Source organism: Suncus etruscus, chromosome 11 (assembly GCF_024139225.1).
Source record: "Suncus etruscus isolate mSunEtr1 chromosome 11, mSunEtr1.pri.cur, whole genome shotgun sequence".
Classification (NCBI taxonomy): Eukaryota; Metazoa; Chordata; class Mammalia; order Eulipotyphla; family Soricidae; genus Suncus; species Suncus etruscus.
The window spans coordinates 79,575,594-79,589,229 of record NC_064858.1 but is presented as its reverse complement, the minus strand read 5'-3'; the positions used below and the strand labels follow the sequence as shown (position 1 = coordinate 79,589,229).

At 49.4% G+C, this 13,636-nt stretch overlaps 1 protein-coding gene across 4 annotated transcripts in view; it reads left to right on the top strand.

Moving 5' to 3' along the window:
- The window catches only part of CSAD (cysteine sulfinic acid decarboxylase), a 44,005-nt gene that overhangs the window by 20,872 nt on the left and 9,497 nt on the right, over window positions 1-13,636 (top strand). For 2 of the 4 annotated variants that reach the window (XM_049783430.1, XM_049783428.1), the window contains exons 2-8: window positions 7,677-7,825; window positions 8,241-8,367; window positions 8,446-8,536; window positions 8,947-9,053; window positions 9,794-9,909; window positions 10,367-10,446; window positions 10,663-10,717. In XM_049783430.1, coding sequence (XP_049639387.1) covers window positions 7,700-7,825; window positions 8,241-8,367; window positions 8,446-8,536; window positions 8,947-9,053; window positions 9,794-9,909; window positions 10,367-10,446; window positions 10,663-10,717 — 702 coding nt within the window. In that variant the 5' untranslated portion in view covers window positions 7,677-7,699. Of the gene's footprint in view, window positions 1-7,053; window positions 7,174-7,676; window positions 7,826-8,240; window positions 8,368-8,445; window positions 8,537-8,946; window positions 9,054-9,793; window positions 9,910-10,366; window positions 10,447-10,662; window positions 10,718-13,636 lie in introns of those variants that run through there. The other 2 variants (XM_049783429.1, XM_049783431.1) reach the window with 2 other exon arrangements.

The window sequence follows — 13,636 nt, the reverse complement described above, 5'->3', positions numbered from 1 at the left end:
CTAATCAAAGGAAGAGAGGCCTGATCAGTAGTACAGTGGGTAGGGTTCTTGCTTTTTGCATGACTAACCTGGGTTTTATCCCTTGGTATCCTGTACAGTAACCCAAGCTTGTCAGGGACAGAGAGCCAGAAGTAACCCACCAGGTGTGTACCCCCCATAAAACAAACCAACCAAAAAAACAAACAAAAAACAGAAAAAGAAGAGCCAGTTAAAAATGCCACCATCATACGCTTTCATTTATAGGAAGTAGGTTTGTGTTTTCAGGTTTAGGTAGAAGGGAGGAGTAGATTATGTACATCAAGGAAGCTTGTATATTAGAATGGGCTTATTTTCAGCTTGGTGCCCAGGGTTCACTCCTGATGGACCTGTTGACATTATGGCTGAGTTGAGGAGGCCTGCAGGAGGTTGCTGATCTCCTACAGAGGCCGGAAAACTATCAGGCCTCTCTTCCTTTGTTTAGTATAATGTTTTCAAAGTTTATCCATGATGTAGCTTACATCAGATCAGTGACCTCCTGCAGGCCTCCTCAACTCAGCCATAATGTTAACAGGTCCACCAGGAGTGAACCCTGGGCACCAAGTCAGATTCCTTCCTCCTTCCCCAAGTCAGATTCTTTTTTTGGTTACACTTGGTGGTGTCCAGGGTGTACTCCTGGCTTTGGGCTCAAGAATCACTCACTCCTGACAGGCTGGGGGAACCATATGGGATGCCGGGGATCGAACTGCTATGTGCAAGGTAAATATCCTACCCATTATACTGTCTCTTCAGATTCTTTGTTTTCCTCAGCCGAGGTAGAGGTTACTCCTGGCTCTGAGCTCAGAAATCACTCCTTACAGGCTTGGGAGACTATATAGGATGCCAGGATTCGAGCCACCTTTGGTCCTGGGTCAGCCGCTTGCAAGGCAAACGCTCTACTGCTGTGCTGTCTCTCTAGCCCCCCAGGTCAGATTCTTTTGTTTTGTTTTTTGTTTTATTGGGCCGCTCCTGACTTGGGGAACTATATGAGACTCTGGGGATCGAACTGTGCCAGTGCAAGGCAGATGCCCTAGGCAGATGCCCTATCGCTATCCTTGCACCACCATTCTGGCCCCCCAGGTCAGATTCTAAAGAGAGGAATTTCCCAATCTCCTGGCCTGGGGGGTTTACTTTGCCCACAGATTGCTTGCTGACTGGGGGAAAGGATTTTATCTGATATGTGACTTCCACCCAGTCTTTCTATCCTAATCCTCACCTTCTGCTTTGCCTGACATCAGTAAATTCTGGACTCTCAGATTCTCCAAAGAACAGGGGGAAAAGGGGAGAAGTCTGGTGGAGGGGGCTGAGAGGAAGGAGAGGGATAGTCTAGCAGCTATTCCTTACATGGATTTTCAGCTGATGCCATGATTTTAGTTGTGTCCTACTTCCTGACTTTTAGTTCCAACTGATCTTTTAGTTCTTGACCCTTCTGGACATATGCCTCAAGAATCAACTTGTTTCCATTGTGTGCAGTCCTCTGAAAGACAGACTTCTTGCCATTTCATTATTATCATCATCATTATTACTTTATTTGAACACAAAGTTGTTGATAATACAGTTGCTTCTGGCATTCCATGTTCCAACATCAAACTCATCACCAGTGTAACATTCCCTCTACCATTGTCTCCAGTTTCCCACTCACCACCAAGCTTGGCCCTTTGGCAGGCACAAGGTAATTTATTTTATATTGCTTGTTACAACTAAATAGATGGCAATAAATGATCAAAAAATGCTTCAATAAAAGAAAATTTGTGAAAACTCTTATATCTCAGAGTGGAGTCATTGTTACTGTCTGAAGTTATTTGCTAAGTTATTTGCTGCTAGTTGAGCATTCTGTGTTTTTGTTTATAGACTTTAGCTGGCCTCTGTGCTCCTTTCCCATCTTACTTGGTGTGCACTCACTGGGCTATCAGTATTGAGGAAGTTGGAGGTGTTGCTCCAGAATCTGTAGAACTGGGCTGATGAGTTTAGGAGGCTGTGGGATGTGGGTGTAGCCATTGGGGCTTCCGGAAATGGGGTAGATTGAGGGAAGCTACCCACCCCCACTCCTGGAAGACTAATTTTCAGCCCCAAACCAGCATACTTGGAGTTGTGTTTTTATTTCTTTTCTTTTCTTTTTTTTTTTTTTTTGGTATTTGGGTCACATCCGGTAGCACTCAGGGAACCATATGGGATGCCAGGAATCAAACCATCGTCAGTCCTGGATCTGCTGTGTGCAAGGCAAACATCTAACCACTATGCTATCTCTCTGGCCCATACCTGGAGTATTTGTTGCTTGGTGTTTCTGCAGAGATTAAGACTTTCTGCCTTTGTTGCCTCAGTCACTGTGCTCCATCTTCTGTGAAGGCTGCTATTTCTTTTTGTGTGTGTGTGTGTGTGTGTGTGGTTTTTGGGTCACACCCGGCAAGTGCTCAGGGGTTTTCCCTGGCTCCGTGCTCAGAAATTGCTCCTGGCATGCACGGGGGACCATATGGGACGCCGGGATTCGAACCAATGACCTTCTGCATGAAAGGTAAATGCCTTACCTCCATGCTATCTCTCTGGCCCCAAGGCTGCTATTTCTCAACTGACCTACTTGTATCTTTCTTCATTTGCTTTATTCTGGACATAAATTTCACCAATGGAATTTTTTGTTTTGTTTTGTTTTTGGGCCACACCTGGTACCTTCAGGGACTATGCCTGGCTCTGCTCAGAAATCACTCCTGGTGGGCTCAGGGGACCATATGGGATGTTGGGAATTAAACCTGGGTCAGCCGTGTGCAAGGCAAACACCCTACCCACCGTGCTATTATTCTACCCCACCCCCACCCCATGGAATCTTAGAGATTTAGGAAGAACTTTTAGCAAATGTTATATATGGAATGGCAGTGTTTAATTGGAAGGAGTGTAGAGAATTTGAATTGATAGCAGTAGCAATTTGGTTCTGTAGTTTTTGCTAGCAGAATCCAGCAGGTCTGGTGTCAGTGCCAGGTAAGGGGAGGACTGGCTGACTGGAATGGGATTTTTTGAGGTGGATTTGGTGGCAGGTCAGGAGTTGGGGATATGAGTGTTGAGGCCTTGATGCACTAATTGTATGTTGTACATGTCAGGGTGAGCATGGAGGGTGGTAAAGGTTCCTTGAAACCAGAAAAATATGTTACTTGTTTTGGGATCACTTCTAGAGTCTTTGTGACTTCTGAGGGGTGTTACTGCTCTATCTGGGGACTATGAGGTACCAGGATTGACCCAGGGCAAGGCAAGAGGTCTCTAAGCCACATCCCTGTATCTTTTTTGTTGTTTTTGTTTTTTTGTTTTGTTTTGTTTTGAGGGGGTTTAGGTCAGACCCAGCGGCGCTCAGGGGTTACTTCTGGCTCTTCGCTCAGAAATAGCTCCTGCAGGGGCCGGGCGGTGGCGCTGGAGGTAAGGTGCCTGCCTTACCTGCGCTAGCCTAGGAGACGGACCGCGGTTCGATCCCCCGGCGTCCCATCTGGTCCCCCAAGCCAGGAGCGACTTCTGAGCGCATAGCCAGGAGTAACCCCTGCGCATTACCGGGTGTGGCCCAAAAACCAAAAAAAAAAAAAAAAAGAAATAGCTCCTGCAGACTCTGGGGACCAAAATGGATGCCAGGAATCAAACTGGGTTCCGTCTAGGCTTGGCTGCCTGCTAGGCAAACGCCTTGCCACTGTGCTATTGTTCTGGCCCCACATCCCTGGATTTTAAGAATTTATTTATGGGGCTGGAGCAGTGGTGCGGCGGTAGGGCGTTTGCCTTGCACGAGGCTGACCTAAGAAGGACTGCAGGTCTATCACTACTCTCCTATATGGTCCCCCAAGCTAGGAGCGATTTCTGAGTGCAGAGCCAGGAGTAATCCCTGACCCTCACCAGGTGTGGTCCAAAAACAAAAACAAACACAATAAAACAAACAAAAAGAATTTATTTATTTATTTATTTATTTATTTGGGGTTTTTAGGTTTTGGGGCCAGGCCCGAGATGCTCAGAACTTATTACTGTCTTTGTGCTCAGGGCTCACTCCTTGCGGACTCAGGAGACTCTAGAGCAGTGGCCCTCAAACTTTTTAAACAGGGGGCCAGTTCACTGTCCCTCAGATCGTTGGAGGGCAGCCTTTAGTAAAAACAAAAATTATGAACAAATTCCTATGCACACTGCATATATCTTATTTTGAAGTGAAGAAACAAAACGGGAACAAATACTATAGTTGGCCCATGGGCCGTAGTTTGAAGACCACTGCAGAGAATGCAGAGGATGGAATGAATCTGGGTCAGCTGCATGCAAGGCAGCCTATCTATTTAACTCTAACCTATCATCTTGGCCCCCTTATTAATTTTTTGGGGGGACACCTAGTAGAATTTCAAAAACAAATCCTTGTGTGATTCTTGTTTGGTTTCTTTATTTTATCTTGATCATTATATCTTCCAGATTATATCTTCTATTTTATTTTTCATACTTTCTGGGAGAGGGATTGGTGGGGTTTTGGGCCAACCCTGTAGGGATCAGGGGCCTACTCCTAGAGCTTTAGGTTGGCTGCACACAAGGCAAGTGTATCTCTTTACTAACTCTCCAGACCTCTTTTGCCTTTTCTTGGCAATCTGGGGATCAAACCCAAGGTCTCACACATGCAAAACAGAAGATTTTATCACTAAGCTACATCTCTGGCCCTACATTTATTTTCTGAGCCTGGCAGGTGGTATGGATAAGGGTTGCTGGCAGACAGCCTCCACCATCTTGAACCAGTCCCTCTCTGATCTTCCCTTCTGTCTCCCCAATTCTTTCCTGGCAACCCTCATGCAGCCTCTCCCCCCATCACAGGAAGGTTTGCCCAACACACCCAATGGCCTGTGCCCCTCATTCCAGCATTTGGCATCTGTGTTGCCCAGGAACTCTCTGTGTAATGGTAGATGTCTTGGGGAGTCTCTTTGATTTCTATTTCCACAGTGCCAGAAATATACCCTGGTGGGCTATGGAGATTAGAAAAAAAGCTAAGCACAGATTGTTGCAGAAGGCAAGCAACTCACTGACCCCTCTTTTTTATTTGTTTGTGTTTGGGCCACACCCAGAAATGCTCAGGGATTACTCCTGCTCTTTACTCAGGGATCATTCTTGGCAGAGTTTAGGGTCCATATGAAGTGCTGGAAATCCAACCAGGGTTGACCACATGCAAGGCAACCCTTTCTCCCTCCTTTCCCCTTTCTCCTTCCAAGTCCCATATTTAGTAGCTCCCATTCCACAGGAGACGTGCCCCGGTCACCCAGTCTTTAGCCTGTATACCCTGTACTATCTCTTTGGTCCCACTAGCACCTATATTTACTAGTCTCTGTCCCTTCAACTTTTCTGTCAGTTTTAATTCTATTTTGGTTTTGGGGCCATATCTAGCATCACTCAGGTGTCAATCTTGGCTCTGTGCTCAGGGATAATTTCCTTGTGGAGCTCAAGGGACCATATGGGGTGCTAGGGATTGAACACAGGCCAGCCACGTGCAAGGTAAACCCTACCTGCTGTAGTATCTCTCACTTTGCTTTTCATTCAGAGGGTAAGTCCCAACCCTGGTTTTGGCTCATCTCTCTGCATCTCCTCTCTGCTGGGGAGAGGACCTTTGTTGTGTTGACATCACCCTGCTTCAGTTGTGGGTGGAGTTTTTCCACCCTTTGCTGCTGCTGTGAACTGCTCCACTAAACATCAAGTTTCTCAGCATTCCTTTTATTGACTCTTTCAGTAATCTCCCATTTTCTGCAGGACACGATTTAGATCCCTTGGTCTGGTCGGCTTCATAAGCTCAGGAAGCTCTGCCCATCTTGCCTTTGCTCCAAAACACCCCTGAGAGACCCTCCTGCTCATCCCACACCATTACTGACTTCAGAAGGATCCAGGCTCATTGCCTGTGTGGGCTTGTGGCCCAGCCGCTGCCTCACTTCTTTTTCCCTCTCTGCCCCTTTCTCCTACCCACTCCCATAGTAACTCCTGTTCCACAGTAGACTTGCCTCTCAGTCTTTAGCCTGTTGTATGTGTGTGTGTGTGTGTGTGTGTGTGTGTGTGTGTGCACACACGCACACCTGGATCACACTTGGTCAGTCTTGGACCTCTGAACTCAAGAGTCACTTGGGGAACTGTGGTGCTGGGGATAGAAGCAGGTTGGTGGTGTGCCTGGCAGGCACTAGCCACTGTGCTATCTGTGCCACACAAACACACACACACACCCAGCCTCTGCCATTCTCAATGATTAATTGTCTTCCCTTTCCCTATGTTCCAAAATGCAAAAGGGATTAGCTCGGGCATTTGAGTTATTGCAGGGTGACAGGGAGGCCTTCTGGGCCCCACGTACCCCAACCTAACAGTGGGGTTACTTTCAAATGACCCTTCCCTGTTTATTGAGCCTGCTCTCCTGCCAAGAATGATGTTTATTTAATCAATACTTCTGGACTGGGGAGATGATTCTGAGGGCTAGAGCACAGGTCTGGCATGCACAGAGCATGGGCTCAATCCTCAGCTCTGGAGGGTCCCCCCCCAACCCCATACCCAGTGTCCTTCAGGCACTACTTGTGTAGCCCCAAACCCTGGGGATGCCCCTGATGCAATAAAATAAACAAAAATACCATCATCTCTAACCTTTCCTTCTTGTCTGCCTTTAGAGGGTTTTAGAGATCTGGGCAGATCCTAGAAAGCTGATGCTGGAATGTGAAAGCCCAAAGCAGGCTTACCTCTGAGCCTGCCTATAGCATTTTATCTCTACTAGGGACCAACTGGTCTGTCAGCCTCCCTGCCCCCTCCCTGACCCCTCCAGGGTCTCCTACAGGGGTTTCTGGACTTGCCTCCCTTTGATAATCCCTTTGATTATCCTGGGGTATCCACTCTCTTCCCAGTTTCCCCCTTGGCTCTACTTCCTTGGAGTCAGTGTCGCAAGTATTGGTGCCTTTCATCTCCTCTTCCCCTCCTCTGTCTGCTAATGATTATTCAGGAGACTTATCTGGACCTACAGTCCCGATCCCAAATCTATGTGAGTTCTCTTTAGGGCAAGGGTCATGAGGCTTGTCCAAGTTGGTCATGTGATTGCTGCCTATAGCACTGCCTGCCCAGCTGCCCTGGTCTAAGGCTCTGAAGCACTAATGGGTGTCCCAGCTGCAGCAGTGTGAAGTAGGGACACAGAAACACTAGCTTCGCTTCCAGGTGAGCCTCTTGTCTGGGCTGCTGGGTCCCAGCCCTGCAGTGCTGCTTTTTTCCTTGGCCTAGACGTAGAGGGTGAAGGTTGAGATTGAGCTGGGACCTGAGACCTGTCTGAGCTGGACGTTTTTTTTTTTGGGGGGGGGGGCTCACACCCAGCAGTGCTCAGGGGTTACTCCTGGCTCTATGCTCAGAAATCGCTCCTGGCAGGCTCGGGGGACCATATAGGATGCCAGGATTCGAACCACCATCCTTCTACATGCAAGGCAAACAGCTTACCTCTATGCTATCTCTCCGGCCCCTGAGCTGGACGTTTTAACCGGTGGTTCTCCAGTCTAAGTCCAGGGCAACTCCTGCTCTATTCACAGATCTTAGTTTGGTTTGGGAGTCACCCCTGCTGTGCTGTGGGGCTGTTCCTGGCTTGATGCTTGGGGGTCACTTCTGGTGGTGCTCAGGGCACCGTGCAGTACTGGGGTCTTGACCTCCGACTCATGCCATGTCTCTCGCAGCCCTGATCACAGACCTCACCCCTATGGCTGACTCTGCGCCTCTCCTTTCCCTGGCTGGCGACCCCATGGCCACCGAAACCCTGCTCCGGAGTGTGTTTGGGATGGTCCTGGAAGAGATCGTGTGGAAAGGGACCAGCACTTCTGAGAAGGTGGGTCTCTTCTAACTAGTTCACCTGGTCCCACCAAGGATCTCAGGAGTGATCAGCCCTGTTTTACCAGTGTATTGACCACTGTTCCTTTCTTGTTTTGGGGTCACACCTGGCAGTGCTCAGGTTACTCCTGGCTTTATGCTCTGAAATTGCTCCTGGCAGGCTCGGGGGACCATATGGGATGCTTGGGATTAAACTCAGGTCCGTCCCGAGTCTGCCCCATGCAAGGCAAATGCCCTGTTCCTTGCTCTAAAAATTGCTTCAATGGGGCAGGAATCTGTCCTGCACCAACCCTCCCTGCTCTGCTGCAAAATACAGACAGAAAAGTCTCCCTAGTGTGTCTGGGTGGCTCAATCGGCCTGTTGTGGCAGGGTTTTGGGGTCTTTGGGCACAGAATCTCCCACTTCTCACTCAGGTCTGCGAGTGGAAGGAGCCGGAGGAGCTGAGGCAGCTGCTGGATCTGGAGCTGCGGAGCCAGGGAGAGTCTCAGGAGCAGATTGTGGAGCGATGCCGAGATGTGATCCGCTACAGTGTGAAAACCTGTGAGGCCCGAGCGGGGGCATACTGAGCCCTAACTCTGCACTTGGACCCACTCTGAGTCCCTGCCCTGATTCCCCCAGGTCATCCTCACTTCTTCAACCAGCTCTTCTCAGGGCTGGACCCCTATGCACTGGCTGGGCGCATTGTCACCGAGAGCCTTAACACCAGCCAGTAAGTCACATACCCCACCCTACTGGAGATCTGGATTTCTGTGGTACCTCGGGTAGGGAGGAATGCGGGGTTGTCCCCTCTGTTTTCTGGGGCTTTGCTGAAAGAGCCCTATGACCATCTCAGTCCTGACCTATCTATCACCTGACACCTACTGCTTCTCATTTCTTGCTCCCTGGCCCTTTGCCAACAACTTACTCTTTCTCTTGGGCCCATCCCTTGCTCATTCCTGTGGGGTTTTTTTTCCCATTTTTTTGTGTTGGAGCCAACCTGGCAGTGCTCAGGGGACCATATAGGGTGCTGGGATTTGAACTCAGGTTGGAAGTGTGCAAAGCAAGTGCCCTGGCACCCTACTATCTTTCAGACCCCTCTGAGGATCTGACACCGCCTCTCTCTCTGCCCCCGTCTGGCAGGTACACGTATGAAATTGCTCCCGTGTTTGTCCTCATGGAAGAAGAGGTGCTGAGAAAACTGCGGGCCCTGGTGGGCTGGAGCTCTGGGGATGGGGTCTTCTGCCCTGGTGCGTGAGCAGGAGGGGAACTTTCTGGTGTTTGGGTGGGGGGAAGAGTGCATCAGCACGGTCTCAAGGCTTACTCTCTCTCACTTGATGCTGGGGAATTGAACTTGGGTTGGCTGCATATAAGGCAAACGATCTACCTGCTGTGCTATCTTTTTTGGCCTTCTCTGGCAATTTAAAGGATTCCTCCTCTTCCTCTCCCCTCCCCCCTTTCTCTTGCTCTTAGCAAGAGGGCGGTGATTCCTCCAGAACCCAGGGCACTTCTGGATTATCATGGTCTGTGCCCTTTGTAACCTAGGGGTGTATATTTTTTTGGTGTGGTATTTAGGAGATATCAGGCTGCACCCAAAGGGAGCATGTGGTGCCAGAGACTGAACTGGGGTCTGCCAAGTGAAAGGTGCATGCACTCCTCCCTGTGTTTCTCTTTCTTCAGCCACATGTGCTGTTTCTGGGAGCTGATCACCCTTGCTGCATATATATCTGTGTGTGCATGTATGTGTGTGAGGGGCCTAGGAGGGAACTCACCCATTATGAGTTCTCAGAGGCCACTCGGACTCTCATGCTCCCGGTGCTACTTGGGGACCATGTGGTGCTGGGGACAGGACCTGTGCTTCAGCCCTCTAAACTAATTCCTGGCCCACTCCTGCTGCATTGATCAGATTTTCTGGGTGGAAGGTCAGAGGTGGCAAACCCCAGCCCTGACCTCACTTCTTCCTCTTGCTGTCACACCCTCCCTGTGACAGGTGGCTCCATCTCCAACATGTATGCTGTAAATCTGGCTCGTTACCAGCGCTACCCGGATTGTAAGCAGAGGGGCCTCCGGGCGCTGCCTCCCCTCGCCCTCTTCACATCCAAGGAGGTGGGAGAAGACACTGGCCGCTGCCTACTCCAGCCCTAATCGCCTCTCTCCAGGCCAGGCCTCTTTGCCCTTTTGCCCCGTGCCTGCAGAGGCATCGATTTCTCTGAGAAAAGCCCACCCCCCTCCTTTCACTTCCTCTCCACCTCCTATTGCTGTGCTTCCCTGGGGAGGGGAAGGGCTGAGTCACTGCTCCTGCTCTCCTGACCTTGTGTCTGGGGAGACAGTATATAGTCCCCATTGTTAGTTACACTTGCAGCCACTCAGGCTCCATCCCAGTTTGCTCATCCCCAGTGCTCCTCTGGTTCAGCTCACCTGAAGCTTAACTGGTTTCACCTGTGACAGCTCCCCTCCAACTCAGCCCAGTCTGCCTTGTCATTCTCCCTGCCCTCCTCCCTACCCTCCCTGCCCTCCCTGCCCTCCTCACATCTGCTCACCCATCCTGTACCTCCCTCCACAGTGCCATTACTCCATCCAGAAGGGCGCAGCTTTCTTGGGACTTGGCACCGACAGTATCCGGGTGGTCAAAGCTGACGAGAGGTGAAGGTCTTTCTACCTGACTCTGGCCCTACCCAGCAGCTTCTCAGGCCCGAACTGGTGGCCTCCTGTCCCCTGCCACCTCCTGTAGAATTTGCTGTTTGTCCCCCACCCTGTGTCCTGAGATCTGTTCATGCCCCATCCCCATCCACAAGCTCTGTAGTTCTGCCCCCTGGCCTTAGAACTGGGAGCTTCTCTGCCACACCTTTCCTTCCCCAGAGGGAAGATGATCCCAGAGGACCTGGAGAGACAGATCTGTCTGGCAGAGGCTGAGGTGAGTAAGGGCTCACCCTGCATACAGAGTGCTTTGGGCTCTGTCTCCGGCAGCTTCTGTAACCCTCCCCATCCTGTGACTCTTCAGGAGGCTGAGGGATGTGGACACAGGCTACGGAGGGCTGGGCCTCAGGTGGGAGGGTTGGAATCTGGTGACCTGCATCGAGACTCTGGATGGACCACTTGAGGGCAGAGCGGTGGGTTTTAGTGGGTTTCAGTGGGCTGTAGGGCAGAGCAGGAAAGGCTGCAAGATAGGGAGAAATAGGGAAGCACATGGTCCTACACACACAGACACACACACACACACACACACACACACACACACACACACACCACCACCACCATCACCACCACCACCACCACCACCACCACCACCACCACACCACACAACACCACACCACACCACACACACAGGCTGTAGTCCTAGAGGACATTGGGTACTAGCTAGGCATTATTTTTCGGGTCACACCCAGCAGTGTTCAGGGGTTACTCCTGGCTCTATGCTCAGAAATCGCTCCTGGCAGGCTTGGGGGACCATATGGATTGCCGGGATTCAAACCACCGACCTTCTGCATGCAAGGCAAATGCCTTACCTCCATGCTATCTCTCCAGCCCCTATTTTTCTTTTCTTTAACAAAACAAAACTTTATTGTTGCGGCCACACAGATAGTTTCAGGGCTTTTTTGTTGTTTTTGTTGTTGTTTTGCGGGGGCACACCCAGTAGCACTCAGGGGTTACTCCCGGCTCTGTGCTCAGAAATCACTCCTGGCAGGCATGGGGGACCATATGGGATGCCAGGATTTGAACCAACGTTGGTCCTGGGTCAGCCGCTTGCAAGGCAAATGCCCCACCGCTATGCTCTTTTCCATCCCAATTTCAGGGCTTTTTTGTTTGTATGGTTTTTGTTTTTGTGTCACACCCAGCAGCGCTCAGGGGTTACTCCTGGCTCTATGCTCAGAAATCGCTACTGGCAGGCTCAGGGGACCATATGGGATATCAGGATTCAAACCATCGTCCTTCTGCATGCAAGGCAAATGCCTTATTTCCATGCTATCTCTTCGGCCCCTATTTCAGGGCTTTTTAAGATACTTGCTTTACTGCTTTGATCTTTGCTGCCACATTTGATCCCTAACCCCCATCCAGCAAAGCACAGAGCCAGGAGTAGACCTGGAGCAACTGCTGGATATATGTTTAGCACTGCCTAAAAGTTACAATAATTTATTACTTTTGAGGGGGTTGGGTCACACCTGGCAGCACTCAGGGGTTACTTCTGGCTCTGTGCTCAGAAATCACTCATGGCAGGCTCAGGGAACCATACAGGATGCTGGGATTCGAACCACCGTCCATCTTGGGTTGATTGCTTGGAAGGCAAATGACCTTCCTCTGTGCTATCTCTCAGGCCCCCCAATTATTTTTTTCTTTTAATGTTGGAGATATGACTCTGTAGTAGCTCACTTATTTGCCTTGCACATGTGAAACCCTGGTTCAGTTCTGGGCATTGTCAAAAAACACAGCAGCAAACAAATGAAAGTTAAAGAAATTTTGTTTTGTTTTTTTGGGGTAACCATGGCAGGAGGTGCAGCATTGGGCCATAACCCCTGGAGCTTGGGAGTCGCTTGGACTCTGCTACTGAGTTACATCCTTTGTATATATGTCTGTCTACAGATAGTATATGTGTATAAAGTATTTATTGCAAGCTGTATACTTAGGATACTTTGAGATTATTTTCATTTAGAATAACAAGCTTAGGGGGCTGGTGAGGTGGCGCTAGAGGTAAGGTAAGGTGTCTGCCTTCAAGTACTAGCAAAGGAAAGGACCGCGGTTCGATCCCCCGGCGTCCCATATGGTCCCCCCAAGCCAGGGGCAATTTCTGAGCACTTAGCCAGGAGTAACCCTTGAGCATCAAACGGGTGTGGCTGAAAACAAACAAACAAACAAACAAACAGAATAACAAGCTTAGTAGCTGAAAAGATAGTACAGTAGTCACCTTACACACAGCTGAACTGGGTTCAAACCCTATATCCTGTATGGTCCCTGAGTCAAAACAGGAATGATCACTGAGAACATAGCCAGTAGTAAGGCCTGAACTCAAACAAACAAAAATAGAATAACAAACTTATTAGTATAAAGATGTTACCTATGAGTAATAATAGTAATAAAAGAGTTCTGCTTTGTTTAATTTTGTTTTTGGGTCACACCCGGCAGCACTCAGGGGTTACTCCTGGCTCTGTGCTCAGAAATCGCTCCTGGCAGGCACAGGAGACCATATAGAATGCCGGGATTCGAACCACTCTAGGTCCTGTGTTGGCCACTTGCAAGGCAACCGCCCTACCACTGTGCTATCTCTCTGATTGATTATTAGCCATTGATTTATTAGCCATTTATTTGTTAAGTTTGGTTTTTTGGGCTACATCCAATGTTACTCAGTCAGGAATTGGGTGCTCAAAAGGTACCCCTGGTGATGTTCAGGAGAACATAAGGAATTTTAACCAGTCCTTGTCGGACTCAGCCACAAATGTCTTACACCTTGTACTATCTCTCTGGTCATAGAAGAGTTTCACTTTCATATATAAACTTTTTTTTGGGAGGGGTCACACCCGGCAGCACTCAGGAGCTACTCCGGGCTCTATGCTCAGAAATCGCTCCTGACAGGCTCGGAGGACCATATGGGATGCCGGAATTCTTCTGCATGCAAGGCAAATGCCTTACCTCCATGCTATTTCTCCAGCCCCTCATATATAAACTTTTATGGTTAATGGCTTGACTGAGACAAAATTTACAATTCCTTTCTATTCACTCATTTAACATGTCTAATTTCTGAATTAGAGAGATAGTACAGCCGATAGGGTGCTTGTCTTGCACAGGACCAGCCTAGGTTCTGTCCCTGGGACCACATATGGTCCCCTGAGTCCCTCCAGGA